Source organism: Pelophylax lessonae (genome assembly GCF_965119305.1).
Source record: "Pelophylax lessonae genome assembly, chromosome: 1".
Taxonomy (NCBI): Eukaryota; Metazoa; Chordata; class Amphibia; order Anura; family Ranidae; genus Pelophylax; species Pelophylax lessonae.
Window position 1 is genome coordinate 282,308,109 of NC_138768.1, and position 23,204 is coordinate 282,331,312.

The 23,204-nt window shown below is 42.1% G+C and overlaps 1 protein-coding gene across 1 annotated transcript in view; it reads right to left on the reverse strand.

Annotated features, from left to right (window-relative positions):
- Window positions 1-669: 669 nt before the first annotated feature.
- Window positions 670-23,204, reverse strand: part of LRRC74B (leucine rich repeat containing 74B) — a 77,460-nt gene continuing 54,925 nt past the window's right edge. The window contains exons 11-13 of the mRNA XM_082243223.1: window positions 15,958-16,080; window positions 9,309-9,394; window positions 670-705 (exon numbers count right to left, since the gene is read on the reverse strand). Coding sequence (XP_082099349.1) covers window positions 678-705; window positions 9,309-9,394; window positions 15,958-16,080 — 237 coding nt within the window. The 3' untranslated portion in view covers window positions 670-677. The remainder of the gene's footprint in view (window positions 706-9,308; window positions 9,395-15,957; window positions 16,081-23,204) is intronic.

Genomic DNA, 23,204 nt, shown 5'->3' on the forward strand with positions numbered 1-23,204 from the left:
ATTTTTCATCCCAGATTTCCTGTAAAGGCCATCTCCACCCAAAATGAATGGGTCTTGGGTCAAAATGAATGGGATGTAAAAAGCAAGCCTAGGATTTAGTTTGCAAATCTATCCATTTTGGAAAAAGTTAGTCCTTATAACTGCAAGAATTGCCAGCTTGCGTTTGTAGAAGGCCACAACATTCTTCAGTGTTTTGCCATATCTTTATATTTGATAGCATATGCTGCATTATGCTAAGATAATATATCCCTCCTTTGGTGTTGATGACAGCTAATCACAAGCTACTGTATATTATCCACAATGAATTACACTTTTCCAAGACCTAAAAGCAGAGCTTGATGTAGAAGGGTTTATCTTCCAGAACTATAGCTCGTCGTGTTTTTTTTTTTTTTATAGATAGGGTGAATATGATATGGCAGCTTAAAAATATGTGATACCTGTGGATTGCACATTTGGACATTCATTTACATTTATTTTATAGGGAAGATGGTAAGAAGCTATTTTTCTCAACAAAAAATGAACACTAGGTCTATATATTATTTACTGTTCTGTTCTATGGTTGCTACATAAGCAACTGGATTAGTAAAATCCACAGTGACAACATCACATTTTTAAAATATACACATTGCAACAGGAGGTGACTTGAATGAATATTTAAATGTCCCTCTATTTTCAGATCAGGAAGACAAGGCTTTCTGAAAAGCACTGCAAACAAAAAGAAAAAAGAGGAAATCAGTTGTGTTACAATATAGCATAACATAATACTAGAAGTAATTATATCATAGTATTAGACAAAAAAAGACACATCAAATAGAATACTACTGTGAACTAAATATTCTAATATAATTTATTTTTGCTAAATAGAACCTTACAATTTGTTTTTTTTCCTCAAACATATTTTAATATTTTTCAAAGTTGTGGGAAAAGGAATAGCGGAGGCAAAAATCTGTTTTTAAAGTAAAAATCTTAAAAACTTAAGAAATGCAAGAAAAAATAAATCATGAGCAATTAATTCTCAGCTTTTACAGTGAACATTGATCTTACCCCCTACAACCACCACCACCTTCACCCAATAAGAAGTCTTAGAAGGCAGGAGGACCTTAATCTAGTAACCATTATGACAGTGGTTTTCATAGAACTTGGCTTTATACCTATGTGTTTCTGTTTTCAGTTTTCAATTTTTTTAAGCATTGTTTTCAATGAGTGCCTGAATGAATTTACAATCATTTTTATCAGGTATTTTCTGAAATTATGAGCCCAGTATCTAGCTAGGTGTAAGAAGAGCCTACCAGCTTCCAAATGTAGATAGGCCATGAGCACATGGATTGCTGCCAGGGATGGGGCTTAGTAACCATCTGTCTGCATTGAATTAAAACACGTGTCATGAGCCCACTGCCTTCTATAAGCCTCTGGATGCACGTTGTCAGATGTTAAAAATTTACCTGGACAATTTTCCATGACACACCACAATGCAGTGCATATTAGTTAACCAGAAGCATTGCAAATTAAGGAAAAGTGTTTTCATACTTACAGTAATTTTCCTTTCCTGGATCCTCCTCATGTTAGCCTACTATGGGTCAGCTCCGCCCCTCTGACCCCTTTAGGACAACCTCTAACTAGCCTTTAAAGTGCGGCTGTCTCCCCTAGGAAACTGTTCCCTTACAAGCCTCGCGAAGGAGACCTGGGTGGGAAATACTCGGCTGACATGAGGAAGATCCAGGAAAGGAAAATTATGGTAAGTATAAAAACAATTTTCCTTATTCCTGGACCTCCTCATGTCAGCTTACTATGGGACGTACCAAGCAATATTTCAGGAAGGGAGGGAATAAAGACTACAAAATAACTCAACCTGCTGTCTAAACCTATTTACACGAGAGACAGCCACAGAAAATCATAAGAAGAAGTTCCTCAGAAGGCAGCAAGTTCAGGCCCATTCTTTAGTGGTGAATAAAAGTGTTTACCAGCATAGCCCGATGCTTACACTCTACTTTTGCCAACCCCCTGGCCTATATGCTCAAGGAACTGCCCTAGTTTTGTGCAATGTACCATAATTTCTGAAGACAGAGGAAGCTGCAGGGAGCTAGTCAAACTGAACCATCCTGACTGTTCAGGAAGGACTAACCCCTGCCAATGCCATGAAACTCCCCTAAACCCACTTGAGACACCAAGTGGTCATTCCCCTTGAAAAGACCAAACTTATCCCAAGTAGGCCGAAGGGGAAGAATCAGATTGAATTCCTTTTCATATTCTCTCTCTTTAATCTTCTGAAAAGAGTGGTTTCTCAGTTCACTTGGAACGTAGTCCATGGAATGTTGGAACTTGGGAAAAATCCATCTGGCCAAAAAGACCTAAAGAAGACTTTTTATTTTTATTTTTTTTACAAAAACGCATAATCCTGATACTCTCTAGAGAAGCAAGTATCCATTGCCACAAGATGTAGGGTTTTCAATGAGTTGAATGCCACATCATTCTCTAACCAATTTGGTGGCATACAACAAAATCTAAACCTGAAGAAGACAAGGAATCCCAATTCTTCCGTGAAGAATCGCGCAAGAAAACTGCTACCTGTGGTAATAAGTGGAATAGCCCGAATTTCTTGATTCTGCAATATGGAGCCTATTTTCCCTCTGGCAATATAAAATGATCACCGGTACCACATTTCAACCTACAGACCATCCATTTCTGCCTTCCAAAATCTGGATGGAAAAAGTTTCCTGGAGTATGAAATCATGGCAGCACAATAGTCGAAATGGCCAGCGAATCCTTGGACTCATCCTGAAAATCAGCAGAGTTTGAGGGAAAAACCGCACCAGGTGGAGCTTCCACATTTTAGCCAAGGTGCCCTGACCTATGGTCAGAGTCCCAGGACCAGGAAAAGTAGAAAGGACACTGGAATATCTCTGCTGACCCTACCAGACCTACTGGCAGCGTAACCTAAAGTTTTAAGAAGAACCACCCTTGTTCTAGGTTGAGAGTCAATTCACAGGAATCTATACATTTTCTGGTCAATCAGACAAGTAAAACTGTGACCCTGGAAGATTTTATACCCTCCAAGATAAAACCTGCACTCGGGGCAAAGGATAAAATCAGCACAATACACTCTAGAGTGATAGACTCCTGACTACATCTTGGTGGACTAACCAAAATTACCATAGTCCTGTTGCCACCCCCTGACCTCCTAAAAAAGAGACCGAATTGCTATCAGAACAAATCAGACTGCCTCTGGTTTCAACAGACTCAAACTGTGGTTGAGTCTTGCCCTCTCTAATCCTTGGCATAAAGACCCACACACTAAGCACCCCAGTCTTAAGGACTGCTGTGTGTAGACACTAGTTTGGAGCGGCAAGACGGAAATCAAAAAACAGAAAACCGTCAACCATAGTCTCCTTCCTAACTCCATCTAAAAGAAAAGGAGGTGAAACTATGCTCCAGAGACAAACCTCTAAATCCCAGCACTAGGCAAGTTACTTGTTCCAAGACTGAGACACCCTGTCTACCGAAGAAACAGAGGCGTATACATTGCCTGGGTGCACAGGAACTGCCCCACCTGACATTACCCTAGGACTAAGGCCTGTTACAGAAAATAGCAGAACCAGGAAAAGAGAGCGTTATCAGTCAGAAAAGAGCCCCTGTCCTGAGCTGTGTGCAGGAATATCCAGATATTTAAAAAGATGAGTTAGTCCCAGAGACAATCTCTGGAGGTTCTGGTCCATCCATATTACTGGAATGCCTGAAAGATCTTTTTGGGTCGGTCAATAGAGCCCATGCCAATTGTAACCTAACAAGAAGTCACCACAAGATCACATAAAGACTCCAGAGGCGTAACTAGAACCTTCAGGGCCCTGATGCAAGAAACCATGAAGGGCCCCCCAGACCCCTGGCCGGGGCCCTTACCTTCAAGCCCAGGGCTCTTCCCACTAATCCTGGGGCTCTTTACACTCATTGCATGGCCTTTTATTACGGTCCCGCAGCAGGATTCTTTCACAGGTTCTGCAGTGGGCCCCCTTCCTGCAATCTTGGGGCCTCCCCAGAGTGGTGCAATGCCAGGGTCCGGTCGCAAGTGTGACCTTTGCGATCCTGTAAGTTCACCCACTGGTTTGCTACCGGGCCCCCTGGAGCATGGGGCCCGGTAGCGATTGCAACCCCTGCAACCCCTGTAGTTACGCCCCTGAAAGACTCTAAGGCTAGTATTGGGCCTAGCCTCCTAGCGCCCACGGCACTGGCGAGAGGCAGAGGGTCAATACAAGTGGGCTAATGGAACTGGGAAGAACCACCTCTCAGCAGTGAAGAATGGCATTCTCATTGTAGAGGAAAAGTAAATTCAAGTCATCTACTTCACCGCTTGCCCCTTGCCAGCCCAGGCATGGTGGAGGATAGGAAGACCAAGCAAGTACACATCACTTGCTAATAGATAGAGCCTGTCCTCCACCTTCCTCCTGCATAAAATGCTCATGATCCTAGGCCCCCGAAGGATGGGCATGACCTTAACTAGAAATGAACAGCGATCCAGGACTAAGTAGACTGAATTTGATTCAACTAAAAATTGACAAGATAAAAGCTCTCGATGGTCCTGCAGGCTAAAGCGTTATCTAGCAGCAGCGCTCCTACGTAGCTATAAGCAGGATATCACTGAGGAAACAAATGCCCTATGGATCAATAGTACCTCCAAGAGGGTTCTGGGGCAGGTGCCATGACCAAAAAGCATACCAGGACCCCAAAGGATGACATGACCTTAACTAGCACTGAACAGCGATCCAGGACTAAGTAGACTGAATTTGAATCTACTAAAAATTGACAAGATACTCCAAGCTCTAGAGCACAGGTGTCAAACACAAGGCCCGTGGGCCGAATCCGGCCCTCAAGGCCAATTCATGTGGCCCTTGCACCTCTCCGGCAGCTGCAGGAGAGCTCCAGCCCTTTTCTGGTCCTCCTCCAGACCCAGTACTTTTTGCTTTTCAGCAATGCCTACAGCTTCTTCCCAGCAGCAGCACAAGATAAGGGGGTGCACTGTGATGTAAGGGAGGGTGGGGGGGACTCAATTTCTGATGGTGGGGAGGCTCTTGACGTCTTATGTAAGAGTAGGGGGATGCTCTGGACATCTAGTCTTACAGATACAACCGGCCCTTTTGAGGGCAATAATAATGCTGATGCGGCACGCAATTAAATTGAGTTTGACACCTCTGCTCTAGAGGGTCCTGCAGGCTAGAATGTTACCTAGCAGCAGCACCCCTACTTAGCTATCAGCAGGATATCACCTGTGGAAATAAATGCCATAAAGATTGATAGTACCCTCAAGAGGGTTCTGGGGAGAATGCCAACCAAAAAACATACCATGACCTTGGCCAAGTCATCGTCTGCTAGAAAACCTGAGAAGTGCTGGCAAACCCAGACTATAGGAATATGTAGACTAGCGTCTGCCAAGTCCAGATAAGGGCACCAGCGTCCCTTCCTCACCACCAGAATAATGGTTTTCCAGGATTCTGTCATGAAGACGGGAACCTTTATGAACACATCCACGTGCTTAGCACTAAGATAAATCCAAAGGCCATCCGATATTTGCGACCCAAGAGAGGGAATGAATATTCATGCTCCACCTCTGCATCTGTATCTTACTCCTTTAAACTGTTGACAGATTGGTGGAGCATGGGAGCTATGGTAAGGAACAGGAAACTGCTGCAGGGATGAGAACATTTAGCTATCATTGTTACTCAAAAAATTAAAAAGGTCTGCCAGGGTATGGGAAGCAATGCAAATATTGAAAATATTGTACACTGCTTTAATTTTAAAACCTGAATTTGACCATAGCCCAAGAGCAGCAACAGCAAGCCCCAGCACCCCAGAATCACACCCCCAACTACACTGCATGAGCATCATGGGAAATGCCACCCAAAGCATCTGGGGCACGCCGTCACTGTCCCAGAGCAAGGCAAACTAGGGTAGTCAACCGCAGCTCTGCAGTTGATCCGAAACCACAAACCCCCTATTGCCTCTGCCTTGAGGAGGCATGCCTATGGCTGCTAGAGTTTTGCAGAGTCTCAAGATGCAGAACATGTAAGGGCCCCCATGGACTTAGAGTGGCGAACTGTCCCCCACAGCACTGGGGTGACTTGACCCATAAATTTAGAGAAGCTAAGTGCACAATTGCACTGCCCTCTGCTGGTTAAGTGGTATATGTGCTGCAGTACAGAACCTGGGATTCCCAGATGGTCCCCCATCCATCTACTAACCAGGTCTGATCCTGCTTAGCTTCTGAGATCAAGCACATACAGAGTGGTGTGGCCATACACTATCTCCACTAAAGCAACTCTGATGCTGTACTCCTGGGCCATCTCCAAGAGACAATGTCTTCAGCCAGGCAAACAAGCCTTTACCTGAAACTGAGAAAGCTTAACACAAGCTTCCCAACCAGAGCCCTGGAGCCCTTTCTCCTCCACTCATGGAGAACCTAATCTGCCCTAAGCAAAAAGGATTAATAGGATAGCCACAGGCTGCACATAAAGCACCAGCTTATGCTGTTGTCTGTTGCCTGCCAACCGAAGTAACCTTGTTGTGGGAGGCTCTCTGCAGCAGGTAGCAACAGTATTGTAAAGCAGCGCAAGCTATATGCCAACACTTGGGTATGCTAACTTCATCCAGTGTTCACAGTAACTTTTAGGCTATAAATAGTGAACAGGAGAATCTCTGACTACCCCACTAAGGTATAGACACATTCTTCCTCCTGGCAACACAGCCTCCCAGCACCTCAATGTGGCTAAGCACAATGAGAGGAAGATCCTTGGACTACCTCTTTAAAGGTATTGCTGACACATCCTCCAAATTAGTGATAAGGTGATGTAAAGCATTTGCCAAGTGACAGCATTCACAGCCATGTCAATATTTCAGTATGTGATCTACTGGGGAATTGAACTCAAGGTTACAGGGTGCATATTTCGCATTCATCCCCACTACACCATGGAGTGAGCCTTGGCGACCACGCATCCTGACAGCACTCAATTGTGGCTACACACAATGTGAGGGAGATCCTTTAAACCAGCTGTAACACATTCCTCCGGCCAGCACACATAAATTTACACACAAGACCGAGTCAAACTGACCCCACTCGATCAGGTCTATTCGGAGTGACCAACTGACGAAAATGTATTCCGTCCTGGCCACATGCATCGCTCTTTTTTTTTTTTTTTTAAAGATAAAGAAAAACAAAAATTTCTTCTCAAAAAATCTTCAGTGCTTTGAGGCTGGCGGTAGCTTTAGACAAAAATATCCCAAGCCTCAACACAGGCAAAGTAGACAAGGATGTGCATGTACTTACAGTGAGGGGGGCAGAGACCCAGTTTACACACAGTGTATTGGCCGCAGAGGGAAAAGGAAGCCAGCCGCACCTGGAGACTGCCTCCACTGATTAAAAGCATCCTAAGAGCTCCATAGTAATCAGAGGAAGCCAGGGCTGGCCCCCTCCCCCCACGCTGGAGCATGCAAAACCACCATCTCTAGCAGACTAAAAGAGGAAGCAAGCCTGTTTAGGGGGAAAAAAATACAGCAAGAAAATCACCAGCCAGCTTCATTATCATCATTCATACTGTAACAATAACGAGGAAAGAACCTCCAACTGGAATACGGCATCTGTGGCAGTTTTTAACTGGCACCATAATGGTACCAGTATGAAATGCAGCAATTTATACTGCAATGTAACTTACCCCCAGCACCAAGGGGAACCCACCATCGAGGGAGATTTACAGCCCATAAGAGGGGGTCTTCTTGCCCAGGAGAGGCTTAACCTGGGAAGGCCACAAGGAAAGGTAACTTTTTTTTTTTTCTAAAGGTGTCCGGAGCGAGGAGGAAAAAAAAACCTTTCCTAGGGGAGACAGCCGCACTTTAAAGGCTAGTTAGAGGTTGTCCTAAAGGGGTCAGAGGGGCGGAGCTGACCCATAGTAGGCTGACATGAGGAGGTCCAGGAAAATGGGATTCTAAGTAACACGCATTTTAACCACTTGCCGACCAGTCACGTTGACTGTACTGCGGCAAAGTGGCTCGATTCCGTCCAGCGACGTAGACCTACGTCGCTGGACTCCTCCCCCTGTAGGCGCGCTCCCGCTGTTTTCAGTCACAGAGGGGAGTCGGACCAGGGGAGGAGTGGCGGCGATCGCCGCTGCTCTTCCCTGATCGTCGGGGAATCGAGTTTGGAGATCCGCCCGCTTGTGTAAACAGAGCGGGCGGATCTCCTATGTGACAAACAGTGACAGATTGCAGGGTTCAGCATAGCTGAACATGCGATCTGTCCCTGTGTCACTCAGTCACCTCCCCCCACACACGTCAGTAAGCACCAGGCATACATTAACCCCTCCAGCTCCAATAAAATTAACCCCTTCCCTGCCAGTGTCATTTTTACAATAACAGTACATATGTATAGCACTTATTACTGTAGACATGTCACTGGTACCCCCAAAAGTGTCAAAAATGTCAGTCAAGGGTCCGATCTGTCCGCTGCAATGTCGCAGTCCCGCAAAAAAAAAAAAAAAAAAAACGCAGATCGCTGCCATTACGCGTTAAAAAAAAAAAAAACACCAAAAATGACAAAAATCTTTCCCTTAGTTAGTAATCGCAGTAACTTTTGCGCAAACCAATCAAAATATGCTTATTGTGATTTTTTTTTTTTATTAAAATAGGTAGCAGAAAACAAATTGGCCAAAAATTGAAAAAAATTTAGATTTTTACATTTTTTTGGGGGGGAATTTCATATAAAAAAAATGTTAAAAATATTGTTATTTTTTCAAAATAAACGCTATTTTTTTGTTTATAGCGCAAAAAGTAGAAATCGCACAGGTGATCAAATACCACCAAAAGAAAGCTCTGTTTGTGGGAAAAAAAGGACGTAAATTTGGTTTGGGTACGGCGTCGCACGACTGCGCAATTGTCAGTTAAAGTTGCACAGCGCCGAATCGCAAAAAGTGGCCTGGACATATGAAAGCAAAATCCTCCGGTGGTAAAGTGGTTAAAATATTGTAAGGTGTGAACAGGTAGTCTTTCTTTGTTTAGTTTTCCATCATATGCTCAGTAGGAATTGTCTGGATTTCTATCAGGTTTACTTGAGAATATACTTTCTTTTTTTTTTTTTAAAGAAATGAGACACCAGGAGCTGACCTCATTGCTCTCTGGAGCTGCTGAGCCCTACTTGGTGCAAGTAGTTAAAGGTCGCAGTTCAAGCCAACATGTGACCCAGCTACAAACTTTTGACTTTTTGTTTGTTTTTCTGTGTAGTCCATTTGGAAAATTACTGCTTGTGATTTTTAATTTTTGGCTAGTAATGTTACCTGAAATCAACAAAGCCTGTTTTGTCCTTGTCCAGAAAGGCTATTAGTTGTTGTATTTCTTCTTCTGGCATTCTAATACCGGTAACCTGCAGTTAAAAATGCAAAATCAAAAGCCGCACATACAAACACATAAATATAATAGCAATATGGTACTTAATCATTAAAAAATGAAATATATAATTGAAATGATAACTTCTGTGTTACTTTTTTAAAAAGCAATCAGTAGCTTTTGAAGCCTGAACATATAAAATTCTTAGCATATAAAAAAGACAGCATAGTTACTAGAGATAGAAATGTTTGTTGCCATCTTCTGTAACTTGAGAGTATTGCTGCTCAAGATGTCTGGAAAGATGTTATATTCAGAGAAGGTTATCTGGAGATGCATCCAATTATATGACGATTCTTAACCATTTCCATACCGGGCCTATTGTGGGACTCCTCTCCTACATGTAAAAATCTTTTTTTTTTGCTAAAAAATGGTTTAGAACCCCCAAACATTTATTTATATATATATATATATATATATATATATGGAATACATTCCTCCTGTATTGAATTGTATTGTAACTGTATTGTCTTTCCTCATATTGTAAAGCGCTGCGCAAACTGTTGGCGCTATATAAATCCTGTATAATAATAATAATAATAATAATAATAAAATGGTGGTCGTTTAGCAATTTTTTTTAAAGTTTTTATTGAAAAAAGAATAAAATGGTGGTTGTTGAAACTTTTTATGTCACATGGAATTTGCGCAGCAATTTTTTAGGGAATAAAATAGTGGTCGTTGCAACTTTTTATGTCACATGGAATTTGAGATGTATAGGTACGAAACATAGCCTTTGGGCATTCCCCAGCTAAAACATAAAACATAGAACTACTAATAACACCTCCTATTATAGAACCCCCCCCCCAAAAAAGGGAGGAAAGAAACAACACACCTTCCATACACCTCGCTCTGTCATTCTCTTATAAAATCACTTCAAGGGTTGATGAATTATAAGAAGATTCCTGTTCCCTCTCAACCATCAGGATAATGTATCGGAAGAATATTAACTCGTGTTTAGAATCTTACCTGAAAAAATGTAATGTGAGTCCCTGCACAGGAATAAATTTGTTCGTATAATAAACTAAACCTTATCAGTGGGGAGAATAAATTCAGTCTGTGGACTCCTAATCATATGTTGTACACCATTCAAATCTGTCCACAAGTGCCAGACCTTCTCAAATTTCTTAGAGCAACCGCAGGACAAATAAGTGTCTGATCTCCACTTAATCACTGTTGCGTTCCTTGCATAAAATAATCAAAGACCCAAGAGAGTACGCATGCGCAGCAATTTTTTAAACGCGTTTTTTTTTTTGGGGAAATTTATGAGTTAAAAAAACCCAAAACACGAAAGTTAGCCAGATTTTTTTTGTATAATGGGAAATATGATGTTACAGTGAGTAAATAGATACCTAACATGTCACGCTTTAAAATTTCGCACACTGGTGGACTGACGCTAAACTTCGGTACTTAAAAAATCTCCATAGGCGACGCTTTAAACATTTTTACAGGTTACCAGTTTAGAGCTACAGAGAATGCCTTGGACTAGAATTATTGCTCTCGCTCTAATGTTCGTGGCGATACCTCACATGTGTGGTTTGATCGCAGTTTACATATGCGGGTGCGAAGTACGTATACGTTCACTTATGCCTGCGAGCATGCAGAGACCGGGGCGCTTTAATTTATTTTTTTTTATTATTATTGTATCACTTTTATTTCTATTACATGCAAATTAAACATCCCTTGTAATAGGAATAGGGCATGACATGTCCTCTTTACAGTAAAATGTAGGGTCTATAAGTCCCCATATCTCGCCTCTAGGCTGGAAAGCCTAAATGATCTCGGCTTCCTAGCCAAAAAGAAAATGGCAGTTTTTACATCTGCCGAGGCTGGACGTGACATCATAACCTCGCGCCCGGGCTCCGAAGATCATAGAGTTGACCAGGGACCATCTGGTGCTTGGTCAGCTCTATAGTATAAGGCCGCCGCCGGCAGCAGTCGCGAGTTTAGCATTGTGGCTACGTCATGTGTACAGCTGTGAGTGGCTGTATATTAGTGTTCAGATTGACAGGTTAGTAAAACTGTCTGGTTTTACTGACCCTCGATCTTACATGTGAAAGAACTATAAAATAAATAAATTACTGTTTGTATAATTAGCTCACATTGCTAATTTGAAAGGTCCCTTTCACATGGGCGCACCGCCCGATGGAGTCCATTCTGCTCAGCGGGGGATCAATCCACGCTCTGAGCGCAGAGACGGAGCTGTCAGATCCCCGCTGTCCTCTATGGGAGATCGGATGAGAACGGACCGCCTGTCCATTCTCATCCGATCCCATCCGATCTGATCCTCCAGATGGATGGAAAATAGGGTTTCCATGCGTCCGGATTTCACAGACATGATCGGATAGCAGTGGGTGTCAGCCATCCAATCCGATTCTCCAGACGGATGGAAAATAGGGTTTCCATGCGTCCGGATTTCACGGACAGGATCGGATAGCAGTGGGTGTCAGCCAATCCGATCGGATCCTCCAGACGGATGGAAAATAGGGTTTCCATGCGTCCGGATTTCACAGACAGGATCGGATAGCAGTGGGTGTCAGCGGAGATGTCTCCGCTGACACCCGCTGCCTCATAGGGATGCATGGATCAGGTCCGCCAGAAAAACTGACAGGCGGATCGGATCGCCCGTGTGAAAGGGGCCAAAGAGTAGTATGAATGAAGATCCAGAGTGAAAAATATAACATTTGTCTGTGAAGAAGTGATGCTCATTGTACTTCTGCTCAGATTGAAGCTTGGATACTAAAATAGGATGTGATAAAATTGGCTAAAACAAAAAAAAAATATTAACGGTATATATATTGTACATACAACATTCTATACTAAAAACACTACATTCTGAAGCTAAACTCCAGATACAGTGCATCCGGAAAGTATTCACAGCGCTTCACTTTTTCCACATTTTGTTATGTTACAGCCTTATTCCAAAATTGATTAATTTCATTATTTTCCTCAAAATCCGACACACAATACCCCATAATGAGAACATGAAAGTAGTTTGTTTGAAATCTTTGCAAATTTATTAAAAATAAAAAACGAAAAAAAAAATTCCCATGTACATAAGTATTAAAAGCCTTTGCCATGACACTCAAAATTGAGCTTAGGTGCATCCTGTTTCCACTGATCATCCTTGAGATGTTTTTACAACTTGATTAGAGTCCACCTATGGTAAATTCAGTTGGCTGGAAATAATTTGGGAAGGCACACACCTGTCTATATAAGGTCCCACATTTAGCAGCGCATGTCAGAGCACAAACCAAGCCATGAAGTCCAAGGAATTGTCTGCAGACCTCTGAGACAGAATTGTATCGAGGCATAGATCTGGGAAAGGGTACAGAAAATTTTCTGCAGCATTGAGGCTCCATTCACACCTGAGTGTATCGTTTTCACGTTTTTTTTTGGGGCATTTTCAGGGATTTTTACAGGCGTTTTTTCAGGCGTTTTTTGCAGGTGTTTGGTGGCAGGCATTGACATCTAACAAAAACACGTGTAATCTGCCAAAAAAGAAGCTCATGTAATTTTTTGAGCTTCAGGCGTTTCGCTTTAGGCGACAAAACGCTCATATGTGAACAGGGGCCATTGAAATTAATAGGATTTTGCTGGGCATTTTGAGACTTCAGAGATGAGCGTTTTAGGAGCTGAAAAATGATCAGGTGTGAACAGGGCCTAAAGGTCCCAATGAGCACAGTGGCCTCCATCATCCGTAAATGGAAGAAGTTTGGAACCACCAGGACTCTTCCTAGAGTGGGCCGCCCGGCCAAACTGAGCAATTGGGGGAGGTGACCTAGAACCTGATGGTCACACTGACAGAGCTCCAGCTTTTCTCTGTGGAAAGAGGAGAACCTTCCAGAAGAACAACCATCTCTGCAGCACTCCACCAATCAGGCCTGTATGGTAGAGTGGCTAGAAGGAAGCCACTCCTCAGTAAAAGGCACATGGCAGTCTGCCTGGAGTTTGCAAAAAAGCACATGAAAGACTCTCAGATCATAAGAAACAAAATGATCTGGTCTGATGAAACAAAGATTGATCTCTTTGGCCTGAATAGCAAGCGTCATGTCTGGAGGAAACCAGGCACCGCTCATCACCTGGCCAATATCATCCCTACAGTGAAGCATGGTGGTGACAGCATCATCCTGTGGGGATGTATTTTAGAAGATTGATGGATGTATTTTAGAAGGTCTTTAGATGAATATTATGTAAAGTTGAAAACGCTTCATGGTAAACATTCAAAAATATCTTATAAAACCCTTAGAAATACAATAGAAATGTAATAAGATATGAGCCTGTTGTTCTTACAAACTACCAGTGCATACCTGGATGTGTTCCTTTCTTATAGGTGTCCTGCGGGTTTTGTAGGTATATTCTATTCATTTATTTCATGCAAGACTGTGGAACAGATGAGGCCTATATATATTTACCCCATTTCTTACTCCTTCCCTAATCCCTCCTCCCACCCCATTCCCTATTACCCCCTTGCCCATCACTTTTTCTTTTCTTTCTTCTCTCTTTTTCTCCTTTTTCGGCTTTTTTACTGATCTTGCTACCTTTCTATGCTGTACAAATTGTATGGGAATTGTTAGGATGAATACTGAGGCAAGACTATGCTTTTCAGACGTATTTGCCATATCAGTATAAACCAATTATGATCTTGCACGTTGTATATGTATTGGTTTTTGACTGTTCTTTCTTTTCTCTTCTTTATTTTTTTATGTAACTGTCAAAAACTTTTACAAACATTTTTTAAATTGGCCTCCAAGATTTGGCTCTTTCCTGGTTATTCTCCTATATATCACAGTGCTCATTCAGTGTTACCTATAACTCTGTCTCCTCCTCCCCACTTATTCCTACTGTAGGGGTCCCCCTATAACCCAAGGCTCTGTTCTTGGACCCCTTCTCATCTCAATTTTCACCTCCTCTCTTGGATAACTTAACCTCCCATGGCTTCCAATATCATCTGTATGCTGGTGACACCCAAATCTAAATCTCTACTCCTATCACCTTCAGTCTCCTCTAACATTACTAACTTACCAACTGACATACCAACATGGATATTTCACCACTTCCTTAAACTAAATCTGTCTATAACCAAGCTGATAATATCCCCCCCCCCCCCCCCCGTTCATGCTCCTCTCCATGACTTTTCCCCAAAGATCAATCAATATTACTCAATAATCAATAATCTCCTCTCAAACCAGGGGGTACTAGGTGTAATCCTAGACTCTGACCTGTTCTTTCAGCCCCGAATCCAATAACTGTCAAAGCTTGCAAATTTCAACTTCATAACATCTCTAAAATTCAGCCCTTTTTAACTAATCAAACCACCAAGCTACTCATTCACTCACTTCTTTTCTCTCACCTTGACTATTGCAACTCCCCTTCTCTTAGGCCTACCTCTTCATAGGCCACCCCCCCCTCCAGTCTATCATGAATGCTGCTGCCAGACTCTACCCTACCAACTGCTCAGTGTCTGCCACCCCTCTCTGCCAGACCCCCACTGGCTTCCAATTGCCCAGCAAATTGAATTCAAAATACTAGTAACAACATACAAAGCCATCCACAACTCTGCTTCCAGCTACATCACCAATCTTGCCTCCAAATATCATACAAACCATCCTCTCTGCTCCTCCCAAGACCTCCTGCTCTCAAGATCTTCTGTCTCCTTCTTCCATGCTCATCTTCAGGACTTCTCCAGAGTCTCTCCCATCCCCTGAAATTCTCTACCACAATGTGGCTGGCTATCTCCTACTCTGGCTGCCTTTAGGCGATCCCTGAAAACTCATGTCTTCAGGGAAGCCTATCATGCCTCCAATTAACTGAACTTTTATCACTTCTATCATCTCACCCCCGACAGTTATAAGCTTTTGTATTACTTGCACCACGGTATTCGATTGTAAGCTCTTATGAGCAGAACCCTCGTAATGCTCTTGTATTTTATTGTATTGTAACTGTAACGTCTCCCTTTAGATTGTAAAGTGCGGCACAAACTGTTGCGGCTATATACATTTTGTATAATATTAATAATTATACATGAAAAAAAAAAAAAGTAGAAAGTTAAACAGAAAAATATTGAACTAAAGATTGCTTTCCTGAGGTCATACTGTGCTATGGGATGTACCATCACTATAGGTTAATTTCTTGGATCGGCTTGGGCCTTTTCCTAAACAATCCCAGTCAGTAATGGGCACAGTAAATGATTTCACCAAGTCATATCAAACATTAAAAAGAAGTACTAAGCCAAATGCAGTCTGCTTGCTGAGTACCACTAGATCTTACCTGAGATGTTCCTTAGAGGTAATTGAGCAGAAAATCAAACATTGCCTCTTTTTAGGTAACACTTGAATGCTTTTAATTAACTTGTAAATATAAAATATTATCAAGTTAAAGTTGTGACTCTAAAAACCTGGCCTAACAGAGAAAGTCTTAAGAATATTTAATTTCAGTACAAAACTTTCACCAGCTTTTGTTTGTGTTATGTGCAAAAAAAAAAAAAAGAGAAGAATTTCCCCAACGAATTAATTAGAAATACATACTGTATACAGAAGAACTTACTGTTAATTTTTGTTTAAAGTCTTCATGAGTCATCTGAACCTGCTCTTCGGTTTGACTGAATAATTCAGACAGCTGCAGGTTGTTCTCCTTTGCATATTGTTTAACCTTTTGAATCGGTTCTGCCTGATAAATAGAATACAGATCATACATTACAGAACAAGATAATAATACATATAGAGGGGCTGAGAAACAGGTTGTTGTTTTCCTCTTCCTGCTTCTTTTAGCATTTAGGCCCAGTTCACACTGGTGCGACATGAGATCCAACCGTGACCTGGGCTCGGAGTGGTGTAGACTTTAGTCCACCTTGTTGAGGTATTAAGAATATTTCTGTAGCTGTGGAAACGACAACCCAGGAAAAATGCTACGGCCTTGCTGCCCCTTACACGACCAGGGAAGTCTGGAAACACTGTAACAACAAACAAACACAAGGGCGCACCGGCCTAGTGCATTATCATTTGAATGGTTTATTTAAAAAATAAGGATTAAAAATACTCACAAACGAGTTCTTGTTAAAAGCATGTCACAAAAGGAACGCAGTCCTCAGTAAAGGTATCCAAGGATGAGTAGTCCCTTCGATTCTTGAAGGCTAACGCGTTTCGAGGCCTAGGGACTACTCATCCTCGGATACCTTTACTGAGGACTGCGTTGCTTTTGTGACATGCTTTTAACAAGAACTCGTTTGTGAGTATTTGTAATAATTTTTTAAATAAACCATCCAAATTATAATGCACTAGGCCGGTGCGCCCTTGTGTTTGTTTGTTGTTACAATGAGATCCAACTTGTAAGAGGGCAAAACATGTCAAATTAATTGATTGCCTATGAGAACTGTTTTAACTGATCCAACACAAGTCGCTCTGACTTCAGAAAAGGTTTCTGCACTACTTTGGTCTCATCTTGATACGACTTCAATGCCATTGAGTGTAAAAAGTCACATTACGTCAAACCAAAGTTGGACTTAAATTGCAGGGAAATGTCGGATCGGAAGTCACGCAACTTTCATGTTGGAGCAGTGTGAACCTGGGCTTAGGCTTAAAGCAGACCTAAAACGTCCTACCCTTTACAGCCAAACAAGATGCCATCTTAGCCTAGTTGTGACACCAGTTATTTGATGGCTTGACAGCTCGGTTGAAAGCTCAAGCAAAAGTAACACCTTAAATGTAATATTTTGGGAAACAGTGAAATCAATGGGTTTAGTTCCGTTTTAAGGTAGCTTTAGACATGAGAGGCATTTGTAAGATCAGGCCAACAAACTATAATGTGTGAAAATGGTCACTATGCCATGTTTATGCACCTTGAAGATATCCAACACTGGACTCTTGCTTTAAATGACAGGGGGTGTTGGACTACAGCAGAGAGGCCTGCTACTTACACACAAATCACAGTGGTCTGGCTGCATAATAGTGGGGGACTAGGGCTGTGGGCTGCTTTACTACCTATATGAATGGTAAGACTCTGGTCACTATTATCTGCACAAGCAAGCTACACTTTTATACTAGGGTTCAATTGGACTTTAAACGCTTCTCTATAATTTAACTAGCAGTGCATCTAATAGGAAAAAACTTCATACATACCTATAATTCTAAAGAGATAGCGATAGAGGATGTAAGCACTAGCCTAATACTGCACAAACTGTGGATAACAAATCCACAGGAGATTAGCGTTTTTCATAGAAGTATCTTTTGCAATGTAGAAGTATGTCTCTTCTCTCAATTTGCTTGCTCACTGTTAAAAATGATCATTGAGACACTAGTTTTTTAGTCACCAGTTAACAGTGTTCCCCTAGCAGAAGGAATTTACATCCAACTTGCACTGATTCCCGCTAACTGCTGAAGCTTACTGAATCTTTTAATGTCACAGTATAACTAAAGGCAAAACTTTTTTTTTTTTCTTGATCTAGAGTGTAGAGGGATTAAAGCGAGTGTCCCCTGTTAGGGAGATTCACCCTCCCTATTTGTCCTGTTTACCATTATTAATAAAAGTGAAAGTAAAAAAAAATCCCCAATTTTGGGTTGTCCCCAGAAAAGTAGTCAAGGGAAATCTTCTAACAAGGACACTAGTTCTGGTGACCTGGGGGGCCCTAAGGAATTCCTTTATTTGCAGGGATTTCCTCTTACTTCCTGTTTGGCTATGGGACAGAAAGTGAAGGGAAATCTCTGCGATGGGACACAGATGGCAAAAAAAAAAAAAATTGACAGATTATAACCCTCCCTTTAAAACAAATAAACAGCAACAACACAGCGCTAGAGTAAAATATAAAGCTGCTAGCACTAAGAGCAGTGATACACATGTCAAAATTAGAAAGAAAGTGCAGCGCTAAGAACAATTAATATATTCAGTGCTAAAAAAGAGGAAAACTTTGAGTCCATATACAGAATCTCACAAAAGTGAGTACACCCCTGAAATTTTTGTAAATATTTTATTATATCTTTTCATGTGACAACACTGAAGAAATGACACTTTGCTACACTGTAAAGTAGTGAGTGTACAGCTTGTATAACAGTGTAAATTTGCTGTCCCCTCAAAATAGCTCAACACACAGCCATTAATATCGAAGCCGCTGGAAACAAAAGTGAGGACACCCCTAAGTGAAAATGTCCAAATTGGGTCAAAAGTGTCAATATTTTGTGTGGTCACCATTATTTTCCAGCACTTCCTTAACCCTCTTGGGCATGAAGTTCACCAGAGCTTCACAGGTTGCCACTGGAGTCCTCTTCCACCCCTCCATGACGACATCACGGTGCTGGTGGATGTTAGAGACCTTGCGCTCCTCCACCTTCCATTTGAGGATGCCCCACAGATGCTCAATAGGGTTTAGATCTGGGGACACGCTTGGCCAGTTCATCACCTTCACCCTCAGCTTCTTTATCAAGGCAGTGGTCCTCTTGGAGGTGTGTTTTGGGGTTGTTATGTTGGAATACTGCCCTGCAGCCCAGTCTCCAAAGGGAGGGGATCATGCTCTGCTTCAGTATGTCACAGTACATGTTAGCATTCATGGGTCCCTCAATGAACTGTAGCTCCCCAGTGCTGGTAGCACTCATGCAGCCCCAGACCATGACACTCTCACCACCATGCTTGACTGTAGGCAAGACACACTTGTCTTTGTACTCCTCACCTGGTTGCTGTCACACATGCTTGACACCATCTGAACCAAATAAGTTTATCTTGGTCTTATCAGACACAGGACATGGATCCAGTAATCCATGTCCTTAGTCTGCTTGTCTTTAGTAAACTGCAGGCTTTCTTGTGCATCATCTTTAGAAGAGGCTTCCTTCTGGGACGACAGCCATGCAGACTAATTTGATTCAGTGTGCGGCGTATGGTCTGAGCACTGACAGGCTGACCCCCCCCCCCCACTCCTTAAAACCTCTGCAGCAATGCTGGCAGCACTCATACGTCTATTTCCCAAAGACAGCCTCTGGATATGACGCTCAGCACGTGCACTTCTTTGGCTGACCATGGCGAGGCCTGTTCTGAGTGGAACCTGTCCTGTTAAACTGCTGTGTGGTCTTGACCACCATGCTGCAGCTCAGTTTCAGGGTCTTGGCAATCTTCTTATAGTCTAGGCCATCTTTATGTAGAGCAACAATTCTTTTTTTCAGATTGTCAGAGAGTTCTTTGCCATGAGGTGCCACGTTGAACTTCCAGTGACCAGTTTGAGAGAGTGAGAGCGATAACACCAAATTTAACACACCTGCTCCCCATTCACACCTGATTAATTTTGAGGGGACAGCAGATTTACACTGTTATACAAGCTGTACACTCACTACTTTACATTGTAGCAAAGTGTAATTTCTTCAGTGTTGTCACATGAAAAGATATAATAAAATATTTACAAAAATGTGAGGTGTGTACTCACTTTTGTGAGATACTGTATATACAAAGGATCAGTCCCAGGAAGATCATCCACGTGAATGGAGGGGATACACCAACCAGAAAGATGTGCCAAGTAAGATAGGGTGACTAAAGAACCGATCCACTTCACACCCAAAGTGAGTATTGAATATGCTTACTGGAACCTGTGGACCACTAAATTATAGGTGGTCACCTTAAGCATAAGGTATAGGGTCTCCCTCCAAACCGCAGGCCTGGAATCACTCAGGATAATTTGTGAGACTTCCACAATATCTTTACTTTTAACACACAAATGCTTGTTTCACATCAGTGACCATTTTCCCAGACGGTGGCTGGGATGCATTTGCCAATTCATCAAACCAAATCCAGCAACAGAAATATTCAAGCAGAAGTGAAGTGCGTGTAACTTAAGTGATTAATCCTCTGCATTATGTAAAAAGGCTGTGTGATCTTGTATGTACAGATCTGTGCATACAGGATCACACAGCCTTTTGACACAATGCAGAGGATTAATCACTTAAGTTACACGCACTTCACTTCTGCTTGAATATTTCTGTTTCTGGATTTGGTTTGATGAATTAGAAAATGCATCCCAGCCGCCGTCCGAGAAAATGGTCACAGATGTGAAACAAGCATTTACGTGTTAAAAGTAAAGAGATTGTGGAAGTCTTATAAATTATCCTGAGTGATTCCAGGCCTGCGGTTTGAAGGGAGACCCTATACCTTATGCTTAAGGTGACCACCTATAATTTAGTGGTCCACAGGTTCCAGAAAGCATATTCAATACTCACTTTGGGTGTGAAGTGGATCATTTCTTTAGTCACCCTATCTTACTTGGCACATCTTTCTGGTTGGTGTATCCCCTCCATTCACGTGGATGATATGCCTTGGACTGATCCTTTGTATATATATATATATATGGACTCACATTTTTCCTCTTTTTTAGCACTGAATATATAAATTGTTCTTAGTGCTGCACTTTCTTTCTAATTATAACCCTCCCTTGCTCTATCCAATATGAAAAAGTTCCACTTTAACCTTGTACTCTTTCACGTGCCCTAACCTTTATAGGTCAGTATGTGTGAAGCATGTCTCTTTGTGAAAGGCAACCCACACATACAATAGGTACAGCATACATAGCTAAGCCATCTATCACTTGCTGAAAATAAAGTACTTTTTGATAAATATTACATTAAAGGCAGAAACCTTTATAAACATGGTCAATGTACAAGTGATTTGGGTATATTATCTATGCACCACTGTGCACAGCATTAAAACAGAAGCTTTCATAATTCTGAATACAAATTCCTCATGTAAATGCAATGTACAGTAGATTAAGAAAGGACTGAATTGATTCAATATTTGTACTGTCTTCATGGCAAATCTCTGTAAAGGAGATATTGTAGGAAATAAAAGATTAACCACTTGTTTAAATCAAAATTTTGGTGTTGTAAAAGTCTATTGAGCTAAAACACAAGTGCTGAGTCGGCCCAGTCACTTTGCTTTGTGCTTCATTGGCATAAGCACAAACCACACTGTCGGTTGGCTCTAATGCACTGGTCCCTGCTCATTTGTATAGTACCCTTGGGTGCTGAATGTTTACAGGTGGAATGTTTTTCCCTCTTCTGCACATTGCCTGTATGCACTTAGACTAATACTAAACCCTCAGTTTTTTAAGTACTTTCAGCAGCTGATGCAATCACTTACAGAGTATGCAGTTAAATTTTAATAGTTTATTGATGAATGAACTAGAAAGATGTCCTGGGAATTCCTGGTTTCCAGTTGACAGCCCCATAAATACTCCAATGGAATGTACCACATCCCTTTTATATATTTTACGTGGGAAAAAGGAACCAATCCAAGGAACCACAACCTCTGTGCAGAGGATAAGATTATTGATAGGTACTTGTGCGGATATGATTTCATTTTGGACACCTCCTATTGTTGGGCCTGACCATACTGTATATCAGGAACGTAACTTCATTGTTGCCTTATACTTTTAGCCCGACTAGGGATGCACCGAAACCACTTTTTTAAAGACCAAGGACAAGTACCAATATTTTTTTCCCCAAGAACTTGCCAATACCAATTAGGGATACCTATTTTTAGTGTCATGTGACAATTTCCCTCCATAGGACCGGGTTCACATACAGTATCCCACAAAAGTGAGTACACCCCTCACATTTTTGTAAGCATTTTATTATATCTCTTCATGTGACAACACTGAAGAAATAACACTTTGCTACAATGTAAAGTAGTGAGTGTACAGCTTGTATAACAGTGTATATTTTCTGTCCCCTCAAAATAACTCTACACACAGCCATTAATGTCTAAACCGCTGGAAACAAAAGTGAGTACACCCCTAAGTTAAAATGTCCAAATTGGGGCCAATTAGCAATTGTCATGTGAATTGTTTGTTTTACAAGGTCTCAGGTGTGAATGGGGAGCAGGTGTGTTAAATTTGGTGTTATCACTCTCACTCTTTCATACTGGTCACTGGAAGTTCAACATGGCACCTCATGGCAAAAAACTCTTTGAGGATCTGAAAAAAAAGAATTGTTGCTCTATATAAAGATGGCCTAGGCTATAAGAAGATTGCCATGACCCTAAAACTGAGCTACAGCATGGTGGCCAAGACCATACCTTGGTTTACCAGGCCAGGTTCCACTCACAACAGGCCTCGGCATGGTTGACCAAAGAAGTGGAGTGCACATGCTCAGCATCATATCCGGAGGTTTTTCTTTGGGAAATAGACATATGAGTGCTGGCCAGCATTGCTGCAGAGGTTGAAGGGGTGGGGGGGGGGGGGGGTCAGCCTGTCAGTATTTAGACCATAGGCCGCACACTGCATCAAGTAGGTCTGCATGGCTGTCGTCCCAGAAGGAAGCCTCTTCTAAAGATGATGCACATGAAAGCTTGCAGTTTGCATGTCCTGTGCTCTGATGAGACCAAGATAATTGGTTCAGATGGTGTCAAGCGTGTGTGGCAGCAACCAGGTGAGGAGTACAAAGACAAGTGTGTCTTGCCTACAGTCAAGCATGGTGGTAGGAGTGTCATGGTCTGGGGCTGCATGACTGCTGGCACTGGGGAGCTACAGTTCATTGAGGGAGCCATGAATGCCAACTTTTACTGTGACATACTGAAGCAGAGCATGATTCCCTTCCTTCGGAGACTGGGCTGCAGGGCAGTATTCCAACATAACGACCCCAAACACACCTCCAAGATGACCACTGCCTTGCTAAAAATGCTAAGGGTAAAGGTGATGGACTGGCCAAGCATGTCTGCAGACCTAAACCCTATTGAGCATCTGTGGGGCATCCTCAAACAGAAGGTGGTGGAGCTCAAGGTCTCTAAAATCCACCAGCTCTGTGATGTTGTCATGGAGGAGTGGGAAA